The sequence below is a fragment of the Pinus tabuliformis genome, chromosome 6 (assembly GCF_031772625.1).
Source record: "Pinus tabuliformis cultivar Carrire ecotype Pingquan chromosome 6, CPIR1, whole genome shotgun sequence".
In the NCBI taxonomy this organism is placed as follows: domain Eukaryota; kingdom Viridiplantae; phylum Streptophyta; class Pinopsida; order Pinales; family Pinaceae; genus Pinus; species Pinus tabuliformis.
In genome coordinates, this window is record NC_142292.1 from 917,673,792 (window position 1) to 917,700,070 (window position 26,279).

Below are 26,279 nucleotides of genomic sequence, written 5' to 3' on the forward strand. Positions count from 1 at the left end.
AGACATAAATCTCCTATGTATCAATGCACTATGTATATAATGTGCCCTTCTCTTTCAATATGTCATGGTCTTGTGCAGGCACCCTATTCCCCATGTGTTGTTAATTCCTCCAAAATCACCACTCCTTTGCATGTCAACCAACAAATTTATTAAATTTGCTATTCTTGGATTGAGTCCATTATAAGAATTTTAAAGGCCAAACCTTGTTGATGTTTCACAAAGAAGTTATATGTGAATTGTGATTGTACCAAACCCTAATTCCACTATGTCAACATGTTCCCGATTAAGCCTCAAAAGATTTCAAACACATTCACTACCTCCCTCAATGTCAACATGTCACTGATTAAGGCCCTAAAAAGATTTCAAACACATTCACTACCTCCCTCGTGTGTCTACTGGATTGCAGCTTTGTCACCATCTTATTCATTGTGGCTTTTGAAAAATGATTAAGAAACCTTGTTTCAAGGAGAATGGAAAGCTTCAATGGGATTAATCACTAATAAGGGGGGAGACATTAAATCACATTGCAACTTTGTCACCATCTTCAATTTTGTCTTCCAAAAATGACAAAATCCTTTTTCATGGGAGAATGAAATGCTTTATTGGGATTAATCACAAATCAAGGTAGCTTAAGCCACCCTTATATGAGCAAGGTGAGTTTGATTATGGCTATGGTAGAGAGGTTTGGGATGTCTCACCTCACAATGGAGGTGCTTTTGCTAGCCTCACGCCTAGGACAAATCTGGATTTATAATACCAACATGTTATTGGAGGCTCTTCAATGTTTTGCCCAATGCTAATGTTGGGTTTAGCTACCTAACAATCACTCTAGTCTACAAGTTCTGTCTGACTATTTCTGGCAATCATCACTGGAATCTGGCTATACAATTGTTCGTGAAATTGCAGGTTTTCTTTTTGAATGCATAAATAGATTTGGCTCCATGAAAAACCCCTAAAACACTGGAGCTGTGTGGATTCATCAGCTGAGCGCTGCAATTCCAACAATTTCTAACTGGATTTAGGCAAAATTTGTTAATAAATATGACCAAATATGGTCTAAAACATTGAATGTTTATACTACATCATGATCTCAAAACTAATTGTGTTTTCTGTAACTTAGGTGGTTTTAGATGTTTTAGGGATAGAACAAGCTCACAACTATGAATTCTTGTCTTCTACTTTATATTTAACTCAGTTCTTTCAAGTTGAGGTGCATGACATGCATTGGAAATTGTGGTATAGTTACAAATCCACGGTATCCGAAACAAAGAGGAAAGAACCAGAATTGATTTGGCAATTCCATGCCAAATCAGTTTCGCAGCAGCAGAAAAAGGATGCCAACTCATCTAAAGTTTAATCGAAGTCTACAGAAAAGAAGAAACAACAGAATGAAATCATGTTTTGTATGATGCTTTGTCAATTTTGCTCAATGCCTAAAGAAGCGTAAGCAAATTCCCCCTCCTGGCATGCTTGAGAAGAGCAAGAAAATTTGAATTTATAAAGAAAATGCATGCTTGTTTAGATATTAAGATGGACAAGATTATGAGGATCCCCTATCCCCCAATTGTAATAGAAAAGTTGTTCCAAATGTTGTTGATGAAGTTCAACCCTTAACAAGTGTAGTGTGAAGGAACCATTCATGTAGAGTGGCTGAATAAGTTTCTTGTGATGTTATATGACAAATGTCATTTCTGTCACACATAAGGCATATACATGAATCATGTTTTGCTTAGACAATGCTCTGTTAGTCTAGGGTTATGTGGTTTTTGGTGTATGGACAGTCGGTAAGGATAAATATTTTTAGAGTTTGCATATGGCATTCAAAAACCAGAGAAGCCTACTTCAGTATCATTTTTTTTAAACTTAGATGTATTTGGGTCGTATCATTTTTTTTTTAACCTAGATGTATTTGGGTCCTATTATGAGCATTTCATCTATATAAAAACTTATTTTGATCAACAAAATACAGAATATTTACTAGCATTGGAATGCTAAAGTATAAATAAGGACAAATGTGCTGAATTTATACCCAGAGATGACATAATATTTTCTATTTCATTCAAGAGTTTCAGATTAACACTAAAACAACTTTGCACATACCCTAGAGGTCAATTAAGAAAAGTATAGTTTATTGGACTAAAAGAAACTTAATATTATATTATAGGCTAAAAAGGGCGGCAATATAAGATAATTGAAAAGGGAGATTAGTCATGCAGATTTTTTATAAGCTTGACAAAAGTAGATATACAAGGACATGTTATCAATAAATATATCAAAAAAGTTTTCACAAAAATATCCAACTCTTTGTTGCAAGAAATTCCAATAAAGTGGTGATTGCTAGATGTGTTTTTTGCGGAATAGTTGCCAGTATTGAAAGTGTTGCAGTGTAAATGAACACAAATATGCACCAATTTATATCCATTGAGGCAATTTATATCCATTGAGGCCAGTATATTTTCAGTTCTTGTATTCCTCTGACTAAAATGCATCTCTAGAAAGACAGCAAAATGATATTAATTCAAGAGTTTACGATCTCACATGATAAAACCACGTTGTGGATACCCGTAGAAGTTATAATCATTCAGGTGATCTCTTGCTCATCAAAGTAAAAAACCTGATATTATAGGCTTAAAAGGACAGTACCGTAAAGTAAATGAAAAGGAGATTAGTCATGCAATATTTTCGTTAGCTTGGAAAAGTACATATGTAAGGACATCAGAACAATAACTGAAAGTAATTAATGATAACAGGTGGTACTTCCATATCTAAATATCAAATACTCTCCATAAATCTGCCTATTCGAAAGGCAAGTACCGGTGGTGAAGTTTAACAACTGCCCCTTGTCATCACAGTCCCATCCATTTGAAAAGGTGTTGAGATAGAATAAGAGTGGTCTCTCCTAAATGTGCAGATTCTATTTGCAGGATAAAAGTGAAAAATTATATAACATAACTAATAAGCAATTCAGAATAAAGACAGCCCCAAGTGCAATGAGAGGAATAAACATAGAAATATTTCCAGTTATGCATTTATTTGGGTAAACGGATGTTAGCAAATACTTGAAAATGGTTTAAAAAAAGGTTGTGATAAAACACATTCAGAAAAAAATGATGATCTCAACAATCTTCAGAGGCTGTTCAGGCTGTTATCCAGGTATACAAGGCAAATAATAAAACAACGAGTCAGAAAAACATGGATAACGGCCAATATACAACTAAGTTAGAAAAATCATGTTGAAAAAACTAGTCAATTCAAGGCATTCGATTAAACTGAGTAACATCCAAAAAATATAACTGAAAGTTGAAAGAGTCCATGTGAATGACCCCATTCATCTTTAACAATGATAATCTCAATGGTGCCCCTTCGCTTCAGTTATTTTGTGAGATTTTGCCTTTGACTGCAAAAACCAGAGCAGACATTTTAGATTTTACAAATTTTTAATGACTATTTGAAAACAATCAACTTGTCACGAGTAATATAATGCAGACAATCTTTGAGCAGTCCACGATATTTCAAATATACATCCAAATAATTGACTAATCCAAACTCTTAATACTTTTATAAAAATAAAAAAACAAATATACAAACAATTGCTAATTATACGTGGTGAAAAACAAAGAGTTTAGAACTTTAAAGCTGTTTAAAAAGGCTGTCCTACTTCCAAACACAACATTTTTTTACGAAATTTGGACCACGCTTAGCTGTATATAGAATTTAAACATGCCTTAGGAAGCATGCCATCTTGTAATCATCAACTGGAATCTGTAACATCTATTTTTGAGTATTATCTGCAATAAATTGAACCTCCTAAATTGTTAAAATAAACAGGGAATATGCTTGCTTATTAATACATAAAATAAAAGATAGAAGCTAGTTGATCTCAAATTTTAGGAAAATAGCAGTGGCCTTCCATTACCAGTTTTCGTTTTTCGAAATTATATTAACCACAACTTACAATCAGATAATAAGATATAACTATGATGCCAGATCCCGCACCCCTGCTGCATATCAAATCATGTCATAACTGTTTTGGATACCAATGATCGATTTCTATCATTGATTCATATCTCAAACAGTGAGAGGACAGAGACCCATACAGGATTTATATCGTAAACATCACAGATCTATCTAGGACACCATCCCATGATGGATCCAAAAAATGCACTCTTGATAAGAAGAAATTTACCTCCTAAATCTTTTCACCACTTGCTGGGGGATGACAAGCAAGAGCAGCAATTTCTTTGAGAACAGATAGCAGATTTTCATCCTTTACTAATAATGTTTTTCGCACTCTCGGAGGCATTTTTATACCATTTTCTTGACATTACTGAGAGAAATTTTTAATTAACAAGGTTTAGAGGACACATATACTTTGGGAGAGATTACAGCAGAGGATGAAAGGCATGAGCGGCAACTTCTTGGAGGATGCAGCAGATTTTCACCTTTTTGTAACAATTATTTTTTTCAAGACAGGGCATTTTATCCCATCTTGTAGACTTCTGAGAAAAATTAAAAAGGTTTGGAGTGTTGAGAAATCAATGCTAGTAGGATTAGGGTTGGATTTCTCTTTCTTGATAATCACTTGTGAATTATGTTGGCTTGGTTTACTTATTTGTTATATTATCTTTCATCACGCAATTACCAAATTATGTGTGCATGAAGATCACAAAAACGCAACCCTCTATCTAGGGGAAAACCTAGTCAAAATCTCTTCCTTCAATAATTTTCCTTGAGACTCTTCAACCTAAACAAAGACCACCTCCATACCAAGCCAGCCTCTCCTTCTTCAATCCAACCTTCAACCTAGTAGCAGCACTCTTCAACCTAGACAAAGACCTCCTCCATACCAAGCCAGACTCTCCTTCTTCAATCCAACCTTCAACCTAGTAGCAGCACTTCGACCCTAGCAACTTCGATTTGGCAGCTTCCGGCATCAGCAGCAGCTTCAACTTGGACAAGGAAACTTCGATCTCCTAAACTAGCCCACAAGAGAGAGAGAGAGAGAGAGAGAGAGAGACAACAAAACTTCAATTTTCTTCTTCCCTTCCTCCTCGAGCAAACTTGCACTCCTTTTAGACTCTTCCTTCAACTTCGCACTTTTTCCCGGCTTCCAGATATCGAACTATGTGTGAGAAAGGTGAGATGCACAAATGAAGTCGACTGGCTTGTATGTATAGCCTTCCTTGAGGCCGACTTGGCGTGGAGGTTACATAATTCATTTTTGACTCAAAAATTATTACTTTTACATAAGCCCAAGAAGGGTCTCATTAATATACAATGACTCTAATGACTCTTTATTAATTCAAGGAGTCCACAACGGGGACTTTGACTAATAAAATGATGACCCAAGAATGAAACCCATGCTTTAATAAGTCATTGTAACAATAACAAAAATTCTTTTGACAAATACATTTTATGAAGACCAAACTTAGTTACATTTTTCAGCATGGAGAACAGATAGAAGAGAGGCTACAGGCTTTTCCAGTGTTTAAAGAGAGATTTAACAGGTTTTGAAGACATTTTCATACAATAGCAGATTTTTTCAGACAACATTTCCAAACACAAATATTGAGAGGAGAGCATTTTTTATTTTCTGATTTCTCAGTTCTCCCATCAGCAGACCTGAGATTTGACACCCCAAGTTCAAGAAAGCAGATTTTCACTTCTTCCTATTGCACTCTTTTTTCCCAAGCTTTCCCACTCTTTTGAAGACAGGGTATTTTATCCCATCTTGCAGAAAATTCTGAGAGAAATTAACAAATTTTGGAGAATAGATATACTTAGAAGAGATTGCAACAGGCCTTTTCAATATTTAAACTTTCAAAGAGATTTAACAGGCTTCGTAGACTTTTTCATAAAACAGCAGGTTTTTTCAGACAACATTTCCAAACACTATAACACTGAGAGAACAGCATTTTTTATTTTCTGAATTCTTAGTTCTCCCATCAGCAGACCTGAGATTTGAAGCCCCAAGTTCAAGAAAGCAGATTTTCATTCTTCCTATTGTGCTCTTTTTCCTGAGTTTTCCCAGTCTGTAGAACATGGTTTCATCTTAATTTCTGACCAAGACACCTGATAATAACAGAGCCAGGTTGACAGAGTATCTCCAACTTTGGAAGTATGTCATCATGAGGGGAAAGATTGTGGAGCAACCTGTAGATAGCTTTGGGAAGAGTGGACAAGAAATACAAAGGCTCATACACCAGGATCAAAGCCCATCTTTGTGATATTATTCATATCAGATAGTTAGTACAGCTTGACCCAGACTAAAAGAAAAAGAAAGAAACGAACATGCTAAAAATATCTGCAATGTAGATTTCCTTTCTTCAAAGAACAGACCCTTTTCGATTTGCAAGGCAGCTAAAAGAATCACATCAAAGCCTCTTAAAAGCAGGAAAGATATTGACAGTCTCAAAGAGAACTGTTATGGATCTTTCTAAAAAGGATTTTATATCTTAATATTCGGGGTTGGGTGAAAGTTGATGCACTTGTGGCTCACTACATGCATGCAAATGGGTTCCCAGAAAGAAAGGATTTTATATCTTAATATTCGGGGTTGGGTGAAAGTTGATGCATTTGTGGCTCACTACATGCATGCAAATGGGTTCCCCTTTTAATCTGCTCCAATCCCCTCGTTGGAAAAATATGATTTACGACACCAACCAAAAGACAAAAAGGATATAAAGGCCCTAAATAAGAAAAGATTCTCACCACTTTGTTGGGTAAAGATGAGGAAAATATTGAACAGTCATTAGAGCTGGTTCCATATTCCAAGGTTGTTTTCATTTCTGATGGACCACACGCAAGAAACAAAACTTTGATTCACATGATTAAATGTGTTGTGGATTATCTCCTGAACTTTCTGAGACACTAATGTCCATAATTAGTAATATGTTTACCCTCACACTTAAGCACTTTGCATAGGTTATGTGATTTACTCCAATCCCCTTATTCGAAAAATATGGTTAGGGAACCAAAGAACGACAAAAAGGATATAATATCCCTGGATTAGAGAAGATCCTTACCAATTTGTTGGGTAAAAATGAGGAAAATATTTAGAGCTGGTTTAAGTTTCATAGCATATTCCCAAGGTTGCCTTTCCTTTTTCCTGATAGACCAGATGCAAGAAACAATACTTTAATTAACATGATCAAAATGTGCTACGGTGGATTATCTCCTGAAGTTTTCTGAGACACTGTTATCCATAATCTGCTGCTCTCACACATTAGCACCCTGCCCGGGTTACGTGTTTGGTAGCATGGATAGCATGGAGGATGTTACTCATGCAAAAGAGCAAGACAAACATGTAGAATTGTGAAGGATCTTATTATTGCAAAAACAGACCTCAGAAGAAAGATTTTATAATGAAATCAAAGGAATAGTTACAGAATGAACAAGATGGAAAACCCATTGCATCATTTGGCTCTTTATGAAAACTGTTTGCTCCCCCACACTCCCCATACGTGGGGAAGTCCCCTGCAGAAATGGGATGCCCATGTACTTGGGATTGACATCCCCAAGCACCAGAGGTGTCCTGGAGTTACCCTGATGCTCCAGATGCCCGGACTAAAGAGGTTAGAGTCTGATGTTTATAAATAGAAAGCTTTAGACTAGGTGTGGAAGCTGGGAAATTCCACCATATTCCATGTCCTTTTGAGGTCCAGCAAACATTCATTCAGTGAAAATTCCGAATACCACTCTTTTCTCATGTCTTTGGATGGCAAAGTTAAGGCAGCAGTCAGATCTGAACTTGGGTTCTGTTGACACCAAATTTTCCCATGCAAGTTCAAGTGTTAAAATCCAGTACATTCATGAATATACCCTTCTGATTCCACTGTTCAAGATAAAGCTAAGTTTCTTTTCAAGAGTGTATCAGAGTTCATACTAGGGGACACCATGTTCATTGCTTCAGTTCAGGGATATTTCCAGAAGGTGGAGACTCCAAAAGGATAAAATCAGATTTCAAGCTTTCCTGTAATCTGATCACATTTTTCAATACCTTCTATGGAGGATGAGTTCATGTTTCAGTTTTGCTGCCAATAGGAGAGTCAAAATTTTGGTCAAAGTTGCTCCAAATTATGGTTTCTGCACTTTCCAAAAATAGTTACAGTTTTAGATACTCTTTACTGAGTACAGCAGGGGGAGAAAATTTGGTGGTGATCTGAGACTATGATAAATTAGGTCAAAATTAAGGTTTCTGCATTTCAACATTTAGTCATCATTTTTTTGGATACCCTTTATGATGAACAACATTAGATCAAATCTCAAGTCATTCCATGAAATCAGAAAATTAGGTCAAAGTTAGGGGTTTTGTCCATTCTAGAAGCAGCAGTGATACTGGGATTGCCCATGTGATATTTCCATGCTGATAATTTGAGCTAATAATCCGTGCCTTTCTTGACAATTAGTTCAGAGTTGACCAGATAAGTAGTGAGCACCAGTTGAAAATTTGCTTACAGAACAAGTTACTTGCTGCCCAAGACACTAACATGTGGTACCAACTCTTGCACGTCACATACTTGTGTTAACTCACCTTGTACTCCAAGGTTTCTTCAATTTCACAGCTTTCACAAGTTTTCTTCAATTTCACAGCTTTCACTTGACGCAAGGTTTTCCCGGGTTGACTTGTGGACCAAGCAGTAGCAATTCTAGCAGTGTCAGTCACTTCAAGTTCTTTTGCCTTCTATTTTTCGTTCAAAATTATCTATTGCCAGTGCTATGAATGCCCTACCAAGGGAGTCATTCTGTTTAAAAGTTTGAATTGCACTTCAGTTCCTTTCAACTCATGCATAGGCTATTGTTGGAGTACCTTGGCCTTGAAGTAAAATCTATTCAGTGAAAGCACAGAGCTCATCTAAAGGAGGCACAGATTATTCTATTCTCAAACTTGGGGTGCAAACTAATTGGACCTAATTCACATCTTTCTTGGAGAAAACTAATATTGTTCTATTTTGGAGTTACTTGCAGATCAAGAAAGTCCTATTTTTGCAACTTGAATTCTACTCCAAGTCACCCATGACAATGTCTTTGTAATATCCCGTATCTGAAATATGCTAGCAAAACTTGCAAAAATATTAAATTTTGTCTTTTAGGAATTTTGACAAACACTTTTTGTGCAAGCTTTTCTTCAAACACTTTGTATGCAAAACAAATAAACACTTACAGCAGAAATATCTTAAGGCACAACCAGACTTTTATTAATTTGATCAAGAGATTTACACAAAGAATATTAATCTGAGAAACTGTAATACAACTCCAACAAATAACTCAATCAATGCGGCACTGCTATAGTCAGCAACTCGGCCCTCATATAATGATGAATTTGGCCTCAACAAATAAGACCAGAGCCAGCAAATAATCTCGACCCCAGCGAATAATCTCGGTCCCAGCAAATAAAGATCTCCAGCAAATAATCTCTGCCCCAACAAATAAAGATTTCCATCAAATAATCTCAGCCTCAGCAAATAAACTAGGCTCCGACAAATAAACTCAACCCCAGCAGATAAATTCGGCCCCAGCAAATAAACTCGGCCCCACAAATAAGCTCAACCCTAACAGATAAATTCGGCCCCAACAAATTAACTGGGCTCCAGCTAATAAACTTGGCCCAACAAATAAAATCAGCGCCAACAAATAAATTCGGCCTCTAATATAAACCAACTAGATTGACTATGCCCAATAAATCTGAACATATAATTTCCATGTTAAGTTTGGTTTGGACAAATAACACAAAGATAAATAAGGGTTTGGGTTTGTAACAAAGGGAACATTAAGAGTCAAGGGACATGCTAGCTTAATATGTTGGTACTTAGTAGGGTCCAATAGTCTAATTACCAAAAACATGAATAAATATGCATCAGGGATACTGTATCAATGACTCCATCCAATAGTCTTTAATAATTGTATTTGTCTTCATGTATCTGTGTGCACATTTTCAATATCCTGCTGATTACAGCTTTCTTTCCAGTGCTTCCAGCAGACAATTGATTCTACATCCGGCCAATTACAGCTTTCTTACCAACGCCTCCCTGCTCCTATTGTGTCACCTTTGTAAATCTTTCAATCCTATCCCAAGTTGTTATTAAGGGGCAATGTCAGGATATTCAGACATTTAGGAGTTAGTTAGGATCAACTTGGTCTCACGTGTATTCAGGTAAAGTGTATTCTTTAGTGGAATTTTCCAATTATCTAATCCAACCATCACAAACATGTTCTAGACATAAAGTGATCTGATGGTTTCATCTTCTCCTCCGTACTACTGACACCTGATGGATGGCCTGAACACCCGATTGGTCCACGATCTCTATTTAAAAGGCATTAAGAATCATTTGCTAATGATTGATTGTGAGAGATTCATATGTAAACTATTATCCTTTTGCATTAAATATTGGCTCAAGTGGCTGCATTAGCTAGGGATGTGGACTGTTTCCCTCTTTGAAAGTTTTAACCAAGTAATACATTGGTGCACTGATCTTTGATCTGTTTGTGTGAACAGTTGCCTTAGTACAAGCTGTGTGGATATTCCGATATACCTTATTTATCAAATATACAATAAATACCTTGTGGATTTGCCAGAAACAATTTCAAATGTTCCTAAGTTCTAACACACGGTACCCTGGGTCAGGGGGGGAAGTTATGATCACATGTTAAAACCCAATATTCTAGGACCTGTTAGGAACAAAAGCTCCAACAGCAATTGAAGAAATGCTAAATTTTGAAAGACTGTAAAAGACAGACATTGAGATAATCAGAAACCTTACAATAGTGACTCACAAAACAAAATAAATTTTGAAAGAATGAAAAAAGACAGACATTATGATAAGTTACTGCTTAAGATTTAGAAATGTAAATCTGAAACCTTAAAATACCGGCTCACAGCTATTATACCTTGAGATAAGAAAGTTTCATGCTTCCATACACAACTCCCAATGTGAAAGCAGAGACACGTGCTACCTGCAATTGAAAATACACTAAGAATCCAGTTGATCTAAAAATATCAATATTTGTTCTTTCAAATTCTAATGATGCTTCGTGGGGTTCTCTACAAAAGTAAAACATATCAAATACGTATATATAAGATCATGGCATCTCAAGCTAGCATAAGTTATGTTTCACACTAAATTTAAGGTTAAAGCTGTTAAATTTCCTCAACCCCAGCAACTGGCAAGTTAATTCCTAGTAAATCACTTGCTGTAAATTAACTTAAACAACAGTTTATTGAATAAAATGCACTGCAGAGGTTTTAACTGGTAAATAAAATAGAGTTCAGCAGAAGCAAATTAGAAACCAATTTCACACATGCACCCAAAACTTACTGCCCTTCAAATCTGTTGTTCATTATATAAAATTTTACAGCATACAAGGGCTTTTCCAACCTAGAAAATAGATTGCCCATATGGCATGTAAAGCCCTGCCCATGTCTTCCTACTGCTGTCTGTGCCCTGTACCTTGCTGCCTGCAGCTGCTGTATGGCCTGCAACCCTGCCCTGGGTGCCTGCGGCTGCTGTACAGCCTGTGGCTGTACTATACAGCATGGCCTGCAGTATGTACAGTGTGGCCTGTATGGCTGCTATCTGCTCGCTATACAGCCCAACAACTCTGCCCCTATATGGCCTTGCAACCTGGCTCCTATCCAACTGCTCCTCTGCACTCCTTTCTTGTTGTACAGCTGCCCAGAACTGTCCTCCAAACTCGACTGGGTTTTCTCCCTTTGATGCTCCTTTGCACTCTCCTCCTTTGGACTTGATCTCTAGATGAAAGTCCTCCACCATTGTTGAGATCTCCTTGAATCACTGTCCTTCATGACTCAAACACTCAATATCTCTTATGTATTTTCCTTCACCTAGCCTTGCTTTTATAAGCTTGAGTTATTGACTGAATCCATAACCCTAATCTCCAAAGTGATTGACAAACGAAATTAGATCCCACCTCACTTGAGATCAATTGTTAAGATTCAGCTAATTCACGAATGCAAAAATTTTTACATTTCGTAACATTAAACTCACTTTTTATAGAAAGCACTTCACGTTAATAATTCTTTTAATTAAAGTGGATTTGTTGAGGTTGAAGGCTTTGGACGACTTCCACACATCTTGACACATAGACCTATGCAAAAGTTCCTATCTGATGCTACAAAATCAACACTCCCTCTTAGCGAGGAAGGAACTTAAAGAGCCACCTAGAACTAGCTTTCCCTCCCAAATCCTGGCACAATATCCCATGCATCATCCTTCACCATGGCTTTCCTCCAAACCTGTTGGTTTGCTGCCTCTTTAATGATGTTACCTAAAGTTGACCACTGAACTGGAAGCTTCTATACATTATTTACCCTTTGAAGCCTCCTGCACTTGTCTTTTGTGACTAGTAGTCGTTCATCAGACTTTCTAGCTGCCATGTTCTCCTCAAACATCACATCTCTACTCACAATTGTCTTCCTCTACACTTGAATAAAGATCCTGTAAGCCTTTGAAGTCTTGTTGTACCCCACAAATATGCCCTTCTCTCTTGAAGATTCCAGCTTTGTCCTATTCTCTACAAGGACATGGATGTATACTGGAAAACCAAAGATCTTCAAAGATTCTGGAGTCTTGTCACTCAAGATCCTATGATGACTCTTATTCTGCATATCAATTGTTGTATTGCATGCCTCTGCCCAAAGAAACACAGGTAAATCCCGATCATGAATCATAGCCTTAGCAGCTCTGATGATGGACCAGTTCTTTCTCTCTACAACCCATGGGTTGTATGCGATTATCAACTCCCTCTTGATCCCTGCCTCCTTGCAGAAATCCTTGAATGTGTACTCAACCCCATTATCTAACCTCAGACTTTGATCTTACTTCCTATCTGGTTCTCCATGAGAGCCTCAGTCTTCATGAATAAGATCCACGTCTTCTTAGAGTAGTCATCAAGGAATGTCACATAAGACAATGCTCTCTGCACATATGCCACTGACATCAATCCACACACATATGAATGTATAAATTCCAAGATACCCTTGGACTTGCTCTCACTGCATGGAAAAGCAACCTTGACATTCTTGCCAAGTGCACACCCTCTGCACATGTCATGTGGCACAATATGAAAATATGGGAGACCACTAACAATCTCCCTTAGAATTGGTAGTGCCCTGCAGCGGAGGTGTCCCATCCTCCTATGCCCTAACTCACACATGTTGTCATTGTCATGTACCAAGGCATGAACAAGCTTACCCTTCAACCTACATAAATTGCCCTATCTAACCCCGATGACTATTGTCATGTTAGGGCTAGATTCCTCCAAACGAATGAGCATATTGTTGAAAAGTAGCGAGTGAAGGTCTGTTGGAAAACATTAATTCCAACTGACCTGCATTAAATGTGTTACATAGGAAGTCTCGTATCTTATGGAGAGTTCAGGAGGAAGTCTCGTGTCTTCTGGAGTTCAGCTAGCTTCCTAAAGAAGCCATTGTCACCGACAATCCAGACAGTCCAGAAGCTTCCTCATCATGTACAAAAATCCTTATTTGCTAATGTAAAATCCAAGTCATTGTGTAGTCTGCGTTCTCTGCTTTGGTATTAGAGCGAGGTTGAGCGCTGAGAGTGTGAGTTTTTTTCTGTGAGCGAGTGTGAGAAACCACTGTGTGAGTTTGGGAGACCGTTGTGTTGCAGAAAAGTCTCGGAGAGACTGTTGTGTTGCAGAAAAGTCTCAGAGAGACCATCATGTGAGTTTGGGAGACCATTGTGCTGCAGAGAAGTCTCAGAGAGACCGTTGTGTGGCAGAGAGGGTGTGTTGCAGAGAAATCGGTGTGCAACCAATGTGAGAAATTGCTGAAAGTCGAGATTGCTGCATTGTCACGTGTGAGAACGAGACTTGAAGAAGGAATATTTAAACTGCACGTTGAAGTATTGCAGGAGCTTGGAACCAAGAGTCTATAGTTGTAGCTCCTGCCTCCTCCAAAAAGCATGGTCATTGAAGCAACTGGAGAAGAAATCAGAGTTGATCTTATAGCAGTGCTCATACGTTCCTTTTTTTAAATATTCGACGCTAAAATTCTTGTAAGGGTTAAATAGTGGTGAATAACATTTCATCTTTACTAATCCAAAACTCCGAGATATAGTTTGTGGATGTTGTTTGTAGTTGGGTTTTTAAGTTTATGGAAGACATTTTTTGTTTTTTTTGTTTTCTAAAAGAGTTAATGAAGTTGTGTAGCCATTTTAAGAGAATTAATGAAGTGTAGCCATTGAAGTTTTTTAAAAGAATTAATGAATTCATTGAAGTTCCTTTTTAAAAGAATTAATGAAGTAGTGATTAGGGTTCTCCTACTCGAAGGCTCATCTTTGTTCCTGGTGACTTCCTTTGTGGCTGTTGTAGTCTCCTTTTGGGCATAGCGCCCTTTTTCAATTTTTGTATTTTTTCCAGCATCTTCTCTCAGGTGTTGGCGATGGGGTTCGCCGAACCTTCCTTGGGTGTTGCCGCATATTTATTTTCGGAGCCTTGCCTCTGCTCTTTTCAGGGTTTCAGTCTGGTCTGTTATCAACCCATTACTTGCTAGGTTTTGTTGATAGATTTTTTATTGTAATGGATGCCTATTGTTGGGCCTTTTGTGGTGTCTATTCATGGGGCTATTCAACAGGCCTACGTGCCCTGTATTTTGTAATTTGTATCGGACATTGATTGGATCAGGATTGATACACGCACCATGTGTCTACAAAATGTAATTTCTATTTGCTTTAATAAAAATTACAGGTTTTTTCTATGGAAATTTATTAAAAAAAAAAAAAAATTGAAAACTCCTTGCAGAAATTCACAATCCAATCCCTTTGGGTAAAAACCCAGAATTTTATTCCAGCAAGTAATTAAGACTAGCGGTAGCTGGTATATGTCTATACTAACTCCAGAATACTAATGACATGGTATAAATACAATTCTAGAATGAAAACAAGGGTGTTCCGTACATGTTGCTCTCTTTAACTCCAGTGATGTGGACACCATCTGATCAGTGTCTGTACATCCTGGAACGCTACACCAAACCCTTTCTTCTCAATCATCAAGACCGAGAGAAAACTCCACCTGAGTTCTGACACCCATACAATGTCCTTCACTTCCATCCTGCCTCCTGCCCCAAGTTGGAATACCATTGTTCCAATCCCCTTTACTACATTATTCATATCAACACCTAACTTCACATCCAATTCTAATTCCCACTCGGTCAGGGTGGTGAACTATTCTTGTGCCCCTATCATATGTCTTGTGGCTCCACTATCTCGTAGCCACACACTAAATGGTAAGGTGCTAGAGGAAACGTAGGAAACAAGTGCAAAATTCTATCCAAACTTCCTGGAAAACTCCTCCTAAGTTGTTGCTGACACAGCTACATTTGACTGTGTGCCTTTTCCTCCCTTCTTCCTCTCTAGACACTGTGAAGCATAGTGTCCTACCTTATGATAGGAGAAACACTTGACCTTAGTCAAGTCCTTCTTCTTCGACTGTGAGGTTGACTCCTCACTCCTGCTCAAGCTCTTTGCTTTGCCTTTTGCAATCAAAGCCATGTTCTCCTTTTTTTCAAATTAATTTTTATTATTTTAAATCATCCTTAAAAATTGCTTCAGAGGCAACTTGGTTGTAGGCCAACTTCTTCAGCCTCCTTCAAAACAAAATTTGCTCGAACAATCGCAGTCAAACTTGGCCCCAGTTATCCAATACGAACCTATTGCCTGTGATTCCAAGATCAACTCTTTTCAGAGTTCCAGCTTTGATACCATGTTAGTTTTCTTACCCTAGAGCAATCAAGTAACTAGTTCCAAGCAAAATTATATCTACTAAGTAAAAACACAGCTAGGGTATTAACCAAAATAATTACAGTGAAAGAAAATTGTATTAATCCAATTTGCTTTCGTTGCAATTATTTTGGTTGATACCCTAGTTGTGTTTTTATTCAGTAGATGTAGATTGAAATTAGTAAATTTGCTTTTGTTGTAATTATTTTGGTTAATGCCCTAGCTATGTTTTTATTCAGTAGATGTAAATTCTGCTTGGAACTAATTACATAAGAAAACTAACAAACTTAAGATAAAAATTTGATGTACACGCTAGTAATAATATTTTTGGTGTTTTTATTTTTATAAAACAGAAAATATAAGAGTTGTGGATTTTAAATGTATTGGTTGTTGTGGTGAGGCTTACCTTGGCCAAGCAATTTACCTTTTCTAACTGTTGGATCGCAATCACAACCCCTTCTAAATCAGCCTTATGATTTGGACTAGGAAGGGAGATTGGATTCAAAGGGACTATCGCACCGACTCTAGTCTAACATAGTTGTACCAGCTCCCAATCCTACTAGAAAGATCTTCTCCTTTGAGATGTCTTCAAACATTGGGCCAACTATGGTACCAAGCTAGATCTCACCCTTACAGAAGGGACCCTCGATAAGGGTCTATCCAACACTTGGGATTGATTAACCTTTGATGCCAACAAAGGGCAAGATGAGGTCTAACACCCTCATCGCCTTTTCCTGTGACCATTGTCCACCAATGGATCAACCCAATCACCTTATAGTAACTTGGTATACCTGTATATATCTTATTAAGTGTTATATCAAGGATAAATAAGGGGAAGAAGAATAGAAAATTCAACCCACAAGAAAATGTTAGCACTTGAAAATGATAGTTCTATTATGACCGTAGTTTTAAAAAACGGTCGTTTCGAAACCGAAACAGCCGAGTTGATCCGAGTTGGAGGCGGCTGTTATGACTCGGGCTATGAAACGGCTCGGTTGGCCGAGTCATGGCTGACTCGGCCAACTCGGCCATTTCTGTATTGACTCGGCCGAGTCATAACAGCGGCCCGTAACCACATAAAAAACGGCGATTTCTAATTTTTTTAATGATTTTTTTGGGTGAATGCTGATTGGTTTGGACTCCAAGCTGTGGTGTGAATAAGTTAAATGTAATTTGGGGTCCATTTCCCCCTCCCAAACCCTATTTAACACACTCAAGTGCTCTCATTCTCTCACAACAATCTTGTGCATTTGAGTGAGAGTCTTCTTTGAGAGTTGGTGAGCAGTTCTTGAGCTTGTTTTTGGAGCAGTAGTGAGGAGTCTTGGAGGAGCATTGTAGCTGGAGTGAGGAGCTTCTTGGGCAGCCATTTGGAGCAGCATTGAGGAGCTGATTCTTGGAGCAAGCTTCAGGAGGCAGTTTGTGCCTGGAGGTATTTTTTTTCACCTCTATAAATCTGTTTTTGCTTAGTAAATTTTAGGTGCATATTTAGAAAGCTTAGAGAGTGTTTTTTGTCCAAGAAATGAACATTGAATCAATGTTTTTTTTTTTTTTCATTTTCAGATTGTTTGCTTTCATTTCCTAGTCAAAAAATGGCACCTAGAGCAAGAGATCCTGCTTGGGCATATGTTGAAATGGTTGATAGTCAAATGCACTGCAAATTTTGCTATAGGAAAATTAAGGAAGGTCCTGGGGGCATTAATAGACTGAAACAACACTTGGCAGGGATTAGAGGCCAAATTACCCCATGTACCTCACCAGAAATTGGGGAGATTAGGAAGAATTTGTTGGCCAGCTTTGAGAAATTTAAAGAAGATAAGGCTAGGCAAAAAGACATATAGGCTGAAATTGGGAGGAAGAGGGAGATACAAAAAATGATGGCTACCAACCTTCATTATGATTTTGAGGGTTCTTCCTCTATCCCTCAAACTGATACATCCAACCCTTTCCGATATGTTCCTCCCTCTTTTGGTTCTGTTCAAGATAAGGGAAAGGGTAGAATGACAAAGGGTGATGTGACTATCAAAAGTTATTTCACTCCCTCCTCTCCATCAGATGCACATGGTCCTGGAGTTAGTAAAAGTCAAATGCAGCCCACTTTAGATGACCACTGGAAGAAAGAATTGAGGGAGACTGCTTGTGAGTACATAGCTAGCTAGTGGTATGATGCTGATATCCCCTTTAATGCTGCTCGTTCACCATATTATGAGCCTATGTTTGATGCCATACATGCTGCTGGAAAAGGCTTCAAAGGCCCTACTATGCATGAGCTAAGGGGGTATCGTTTGCAGAGAGAAATTGAATCCATTAATGAGTATTTGAAAGAGTTCAAGGACTCATGGGCAAGAACGGGATGTACCATCATGTCAGATGGATGGACTGATCAAAGAAACCGCACCATCATAAACTTTCTTGTCTTCTGCCCACGGGGAACCATGTTTTTAAAATCAGTTGATGCATCTGATAAGGTAAAATATGGGCAATTGTTGTTTCAGCTATTGGATCAGGTTGTTGAGGAGGTGGGGGTGGCTAATATTGTTCAAGTCATCACAGATAATGCCTCTAACTATGTTCTTGCTGGTAAAATGTTAGAGGAAAAACACAAGACCATCTTTTGGACCCCATGTGTTGCACATTGCATAGACCTCATGCTTGAGGATATTGGAAAAATAGACTGGGTCAAAAACACTATAGATCATGCCAAAAGCACCACAAAATTTATCTACAATCATACATTGATTTTGAGCCTCATGAGGAAACACACTGGGGGCAAGGATATTATTAGGCCTGCCATCACTAGATTTGCTACACATTTTTTGACATTGCGATCTATGCTTTCCCAACATAGAAACTTGCAAAAGATGTTTTCTAGTGATGAATGGAATCAAAGCAATTGGTCTAAGAAACCAGAAGGCAAAGAACTGAAAAGGAAAGTCTATGAAGAAACTTTTTGGAGAAAGGCAGCAGAGATTGTGAAGCTTGCTGAGCCACTAGTTAAGGTGTTGCGGTTGGTGGATGGGGAAAGGTTGGCTATGGGCTTCATTTATGAGGCTATAGATCAAGCAAAGGAGCAAATAAAGACAGTGTACAAGGATAGAGTGGCAAAGTATGGGCCCATTTGGGCAATCATTGATGAAAGATGGAACAATCAACTCCATCGCCCTATACATGCAGCTGGGTATTTTTTGAACCCACGATATCATTATAAAGCTAAGGAGTCAGGAGCTTTGAGGGGGGAGGTCAGAGATGGACTCATTGATTGCATTGATCGCATGATCCCATTGGAGTCTGATCAGCTGGAGATACACCAACAGGCCAATACCTTCAGCAATGCATCAAGTACCTTTGGGAAGAACCTAGCAAAGATTGCAAGAGAATCAGATGAGCCAGGTAAACAAAAATTTCAATTTTCAAATTCTTAATAGTTTTACTTTTTTTTTAAGTTTGTTAAATCGTTTATAATTTGAAAGTTAGATCTAATTTGTAATTTTGTTGAGCTAACTCATTACACTCCTATGTTTTTTGCAGCACAATGGTGGGAGGCCTTTGGTGGCCATTGTCCTGAATTGCAAAAGTTTGCAATTCGTATTTTGAGTCAAACTTGCAGTGCATCTGGGTGTGAGCGCAATTGGTCTGTCTTTGAGAGGATTCACACAAAGAAGAGAAACCGTTTGGATCAAAAACGGTTAAATGATCTTGTTTATGTCCAATACAACCTCCGGCTCAGACGAAACCATTTGCTGAACAAAAGACCTGATTCAGATCCCATTGTGTTGGAAGACATTGATCCAACATCAGATTGGGTAGTGGAGAGTTGTCCAGCAGAGTTTGATCCTGATGAGGATCTTGATTTAGATTTAGATATTGAGACATCAATTGAACTTGAACAAGCTGTTCTGGTTCAATTGAATGCAGATCCCAATCCACCAGCCTCAGTCTCACAGCCAGCAAGGACTCCAGTTGTAGGTGCTTCCTCTGCTCAGCCACGACAGAAGCGCAGCCGCATATCTACTCTATCTCAGCTTGCATCTGCTGCAGTTGCACAGCCTGCTAGTGGTACTGGTACCACTTCTACAGTTGCAGTTGGAGATGATGATGAGGAGGAGGAGCCATGGGGCCCCCTGTCTGACTCTGATGATGATGATCCAGAGATTGATCGACATGATCTTGGCTCCTCTGGCAGTAGCTACTAGCCAGTAGTACTAGTATTGGAGTCTAGTCACCGTCACGGTTTACTTTTGTTGTAGAGGCCATTTCTAGCCTCCTTGGTTATGTGTATTTTGTTTTGAGTCTTTGATCATGTATGACAGTTGACTATGTATTGCCATTGGGTACCATTTTGATATAATGGATTGGTTCATGAGCCTACTTTGATCATATGTTGTCTTTCATCTATATTATAATGTTGTGTGTTTGGAAACATGAATGAAAATCTTTAAAATTATGTTTAAAATCTTTAAAATTATGTTTTTTTATAAAAAAAAAAAAATATTATTGTATTTTTTACAATGACCGAGTCATTGAAATCGAGCTGGCCGAGTCATTACCGTTTCGGAGTCGGAGTTTTAGAACTATGATTATGACATAATGATCGCACGGTGCAACAACAACCAACATGGGTGGAGAGCCTAGCCTTATATAGTTTTTCTTATAATGGCCACTTGAAAAATATCTCCCAAATATATAATCACTTGACTTGTCATCCACATTCCAAAGACTACATCACTTCATCAAAAAATATTTTTTACATTACAAACTTGCCCACAAGGGGGGTTCACCTTGCTTAGTTGACCATTGATTTGACTTGGGAGTGCAACATCCCTCTTGACTTGACCCATAATGTCGAACATCTAGCTTGAGTTAATCCAACAACTTGAATGGCATCGCATGTGTGGCTAGGAATGCCCATGGCTCCCTGTGGATATGCTACAAATTGGCCCAAATTGCTCCCACGACTTGATTGGAGGGTCATGGCTTTGTTGGAATGCATTACGACTCACTTGAAGACCCCATGATTCGTTGATGTAAGCTTTGACTTTGCAACGTGTGGGTAGACAACAAAATTTATGAGCTTACAACATATTTGATGAGGGCTTGTTTCACCTGTATTAGAGTTGATTTAACTTATAATATTGCTAGGTGAAAGAAAAGGGACTCAAAATTCACTTTTTGGATGGTCATCGTTCACCTTTAACCCTAACGCCTTGCTCTTTAGCTCAAATGCTTAACTTTTATTTTTCAGCCAAATAAAAATGTGTTATGGCTTCCATATGTGCTACGACCTTCATAAAAGAAACCTCACGTGTTGACTTGAAGGTAGTCATTTTATATTTGGAGAATAGCATTGAATTTGGTGAAGATGATTTTGAACCTAGGGACCCCAACATTCACCATTGATGGGCAACATTAGCTTTAAACCATACTTTGATCTAGTACGTAAGACTTCCACGTGGCCCCCTTTCCATGTTTTTATTCACATGTTATATGCCAACATCCCTCTTTAAAGCTGAATTTCACTTGAAGGAACTTCTTTTTGCCAAAATTTCAATGTAGCACGTCAAGTAGGCATCGTGACGGCATTTTGCACCATTGTTGAATTTTGACCCCAAGAGCGCTATGCATTGGAACATGTGTAATGCCCCATAGAATATGGAATGAATTGTGAACTATGAATTGTGAAACTACCATGTGGAGTAACTAAATTATATTGTACCATGGCCAAAAATATGCATCCAAATTCTATGACACATGGATGCATATGGACTCTATGACACATGGCCATATTAAAAAGATATAGGTGTGCTCAAGACATGCGTTGGACTAGCCCTACATAGTGAGATCACCCCTACAAGAATTCATGGCTCTTATAAACCATGTGTCTAAGTATATCCATCCCAAGGCCTCCAATCCTATTTAGGACAAAGGAACCTAAGAATAGAGGCTAAAAGAACCAAACATGGCCAACTATCATAGGCCTAGGATTGCATCTCTCTGAACTTAAAATGGTGTTTCCAAGAAAAGTAATAAGGTACCTCCCTATGAGGTAACATACTATGTGCCCCTAATCTAGCCCATGATATGTTGGAGTGCTTCATTTCAAAACCTTAATGACCTAAATCCATTTGGGCACACACTAAAAAGGGGGTTTTTCCACCAAGTCATACATTTGTCCCTTTCTCATTTCTTTGCATTGAGTGATCCAAAGGTTTCTTAAGCCATACTGCATATGTAAAATGCAGCTTATAGAACAAAGTACACTCTTCAAAGGAAATACATCAAATATAGGGATTAAATCCAACGTACATAGTCAACACCCATGGTACACTTCAAACAGATAGACTATGTTGCTCGACGGTCAAGCAATCATCCACTTATGTCTTGAGGTCATTTCCATCACTCTCCTCTTCGTAAAGTGTTTTCAACTCCTCTTGGATTTATTTGCCTCTCTCTTCTTGTTATCTCGTAGGAATGCTTCCAATTAGTGACAAAATCTTGATCTAACTCCTCCACTCTCTAGGCCACTTGAGCTTGTCATCCCCAAAACCTCTACAATCATCTCTTGCTACTGGTTGGTTTCTTCCTAAATGGCTTGTTGTCTTGTGCTAGTGCATCTGCGTTGGCTTTGTCCCATTTGACACTTTAGAGTCTAGACAATCCAGCTCTTCTACCTCAAGGAAGGTTGCAACACAGCAAGGGTAAGGGAGGTATCACCCTTTCGAGGGCATGTTAAGTATACCATCAAACACTGCCTTGTTTCATTATTTTACATGGTAGATCCATTGTGCTTTATTACATTGTGTTGGAAATCAAGAACTAGTATGTTTTCCGAAAGGTGTAGTAGCATGCGTAGGTCCATTAGAGTAGAGTAACGCACTATTGGAGGTCTATCACATCTCTCATCTTCTCTGAATGCAACTTCAACACATACAACAATGTTTTTTCCAAGTCCATTTTTCCTTTTCCCTCTCTTTCAGCTCACCAAAGGAACCCATATAAACCCTAGTTAGTTTTCCTCTGTTAATTTGTTACCCTGGTTAGTTTGACTTCCTTTGTTGATTTGTTACCCTTTCTTATTTGTTCTCAAACCCTAAATGAACTACCCTAGTGAATCTAGGGCACTAGATAACATAATTAACTCTCAGATCCTAAGGAATATAATATCCTTTTCTCTATCTCTTCTTTTCACCTCTTACCCTATTAGGATTTCTCAATTTTGCACCCAGCTTGAGTGGTGACTTCACTCTCTCTTTCCTATTTGTGGTAGCAGTGTCTCTATCTAATTGATACATTACAATCGCTTTTTGCTCCAAATGCATTTCACATATCTTGCAATTTATGCAACTAATATTATAAGGAAAAAAGGCAATTCTTTACATAGAGAAGCATAGACTGAATTATTATGTTTTAGACAATCAGTTTGCCAATAATTAAAGGTATGTTTGAAAATATAAACAAAATGAAGCCTGAGTTATCTCAATCAAAAAGTTGGTATTTTTGAATATATAACCAACATGAGACTTCAATTATCTCACTCAAATAGTGAGATAAATTAATCATTAAAATCATCCCACAATTCTTCGATGTATTATAAAGCTACACAACCATCTGTATCTATATTTCCCAAGATTAAAAAGTAATGCTATTAAGTAACAACTAAAGATATTAAGTGACAAAACAAACTCCTCATTTAAATTTCATATGAGATGTGTGTTTGTGTGTGTTTTTATCTTTAACATCTCCTTGATAGTCTTTGCATTGACATGATTGACCAAGAATAAAACTAACACATAAGTGTATTTGAGGTAGCTAGCAAATAGAAAGACACAACAACAAGCCCCTAAAACAGTGTGCTTAATCCTGAAGATTTTCCATGTTTCAGGATCAAATTAATATGTAGAAAGGTTGTTGTCGCACAGAATGTGTAGGTACCGCGACAAGGACTCAAATCGAGGGTTGTCACCCTGATCCCCAATCTCTTCATTTAAGCTATCTCCCAATCAGCAGACTATGGGGGGTAGACCCTACGAAAATGGAATGAAGGAGGACTAATTGAGAACCAACCAGTCCAAGAGACACAGTTGAGCGACCCAATACTTGTTTAGATCTAGCAAGACTTAAATGATTCGATTTAGACAATTGATACCAGTGCCTTGTGGAGTCAACTATCTTGCTAAGAAATTTAGGACCGAGTACATGATGGGCAACTATTGCTAAGGAAAATGTTATTATGATGAAAAGAGATGCAAGATGTGATTAGTAAAGGGATTAGTGAGGCTATTAGTGCAAAATAATCAAAGTTAGTATTTTCTTAAGATATTTTACCAATTGTCAAAGCAACTCAATTGTAAACAACATACGCAATTCCTTTATGCTCCAATTACATCCAATAAGCAATGATCAAACCTTTGGGACATCAACAAATCACTTTACAGAAGACTTGACTAAAACACTGGGACTTACCCAAAATCTTGGCGACAAAATCCACCTTAGCTTTGGTGTGAGGTTGGAGGGAAAAACTCCACCAATTATCCGTGTTTAGAAACACACATGAATTGTTGAGACAAAAAACCTCCTAGGATAGAAATCATCACCAAAAAGGTAGGCTTACCTAAGTTATTACATACACAAACGGTCTTACTAAGATCATTTACATTATGAACATGTATAATGGGTTTGTAACTTCTACAAAATGATGACTGGTGATGATGATGAAATTCAGATCATCTCATTGCTCGATCATGATGGAATCTTCTTGCGAAAATGTACACTGCTATAGGGTAGTTGACGTGGAGTGGTCAACATCTAGCTATACTTGGGGACACGTTGCTTCAATGAAGGAATGTGAGAATCCAGAATTTGCACTCAGGCAACATACAAAATCACATAAGTAGCATCCATTCAAATGTAATCCAAAAAATCATCATATAACATTAAATGCATGAAATAGAAGCTCTAATACGAAATATAAATCTAATCTAAAGACAAAAATGGAATGCTGAAATGACAAGGTGTAGGGTTAGAAATACAATACAAAGGATGCCTTGTGGCATCAGATGTGTTCAATATGGTGCATACTGAGCATTTGTTGCTTTTAGCCAAATCTGTGGGTTGTTTGTTGAATGTGCCACGTCCAATCCTGCATACGGAAGGACTTTGTCCTATCCGAAAATCGAGTTACTTGCGGCCATCGGATGCATCAAACCGCTTCCTTTTCTTTTTTTCTTCGCTTCAGGTTTATCTTCGTGTCACGCTGTATCGTTGATGATGTGGAACATTCTTCTTGAGAACTTTAGGGTTAGAAATACAATACAAAAGATGCATTGTGGCATCAGATGTGTTCAATATAGTGCATATTGGGCATTTGCTGCTTTCAGCCAAATATGTGGGTTGTTTGATGGGATTGTGCCATGACCAATCCTGCATACTGTAGGACTTTGTCCTATCCGAAAATCAAGTTGCTCACGGCCATCAAATGCATCAAACCGCTTCCTTATTCTTTTTTTTTAGCTTCAAGTTTATCTTCGTGTCATGCTATATCGTTGACGATGTGGAACATTCTTCTTGAGAACTTTCGGACAAAGTATTTAAGATATTTGTGACATGCCTCTCTTCATTCTGCATCTATTATGTGATAAATGATGGATCAGTTTCACAAGTGTTATGAGTTACAACTTGATCGTTTTCAATTTCTTCTCTGATCATGTCATCCTCAGCTAAATCTTCGTTAATGGGGCCAGCAACTTTCTCAGGATATTCACAACAAGATGGGACCTACATTAATGGATTGGGAGAATTATGATTTGTTGAAAGCTCCTTGATTTTTTGCCATCTATCATCTGTATCAGACTAAAACTTCTGTACCTGTGATTTCCTTTCCTCCAACCTCTCATGCCTTACCATTAATTTCGCTTGATTGAACTCAGTTTTCATGAATCTGTCTTGCAAAGTGTTATGATTGGCCTCCATAGTTTTCATTTCCCGAGTGTGCTTTGCTTCCATTGCAATCATATGATTCTGAATAATGGACATCTTATTAGAATGATTAACTTCCATTATCTTTAATCTATTTTCAATGGTATCCATTTCTTCCATATTTATAACACATGGTGCTTGTTTTTTCTCTATGGCCAATAATCTATTCTGAAGAGATATTTGACCAACTTCCATGTCCTTCATAATTTTATCATTCTTCGCTTTCATGCCCATGAAGCAATTTTGCATATAGTTTATCTCTTTCTTATGGTTTGCTTGCATGGTAGCTAACTGGATGTTGTGATCAAATTCCATGATGGCCATTCCTTCATCATGTCTTTCTTCCATGGCAGTTATTTGATTCGGGTGATTGAATTCCATGATCGTTATCTTTTCCTCTAAGGCTAATAACTTGTTCTATATAGAATCAATTTCCCTGGCATGATCAGTTGTTAATCTTGCTTGGTTTAGTTCTATATCTTTAATAAGTTGAGCCTGATTAACCTTTGTATTCTTGATTAGTGAGCTTGATTTAATTGTATGTCTTTAACC

General features: G+C 37.9%; 1 protein-coding gene across 1 annotated transcript in view; it reads right to left on the reverse strand.

Annotated features, from left to right (window-relative positions):
- Positions 1-3,000: 3,000 nt before the first annotated feature.
- LOC149261932 (uncharacterized) overlaps positions 3,001-26,279 on the reverse strand; it is a 69,513-nt gene continuing 46,234 nt past the window's right edge. The window contains exons 2-3 of the mRNA XM_089423092.1: positions 10,888-10,949; positions 3,001-3,397 (exon numbers count right to left, since the gene is read on the reverse strand). Coding sequence (XP_089279218.1) covers positions 3,350-3,397; positions 10,888-10,949 — 110 coding nt within the window. The 3' untranslated portion in view covers positions 3,001-3,349. The remainder of the gene's footprint in view (positions 3,398-10,887; positions 10,950-26,279) is intronic.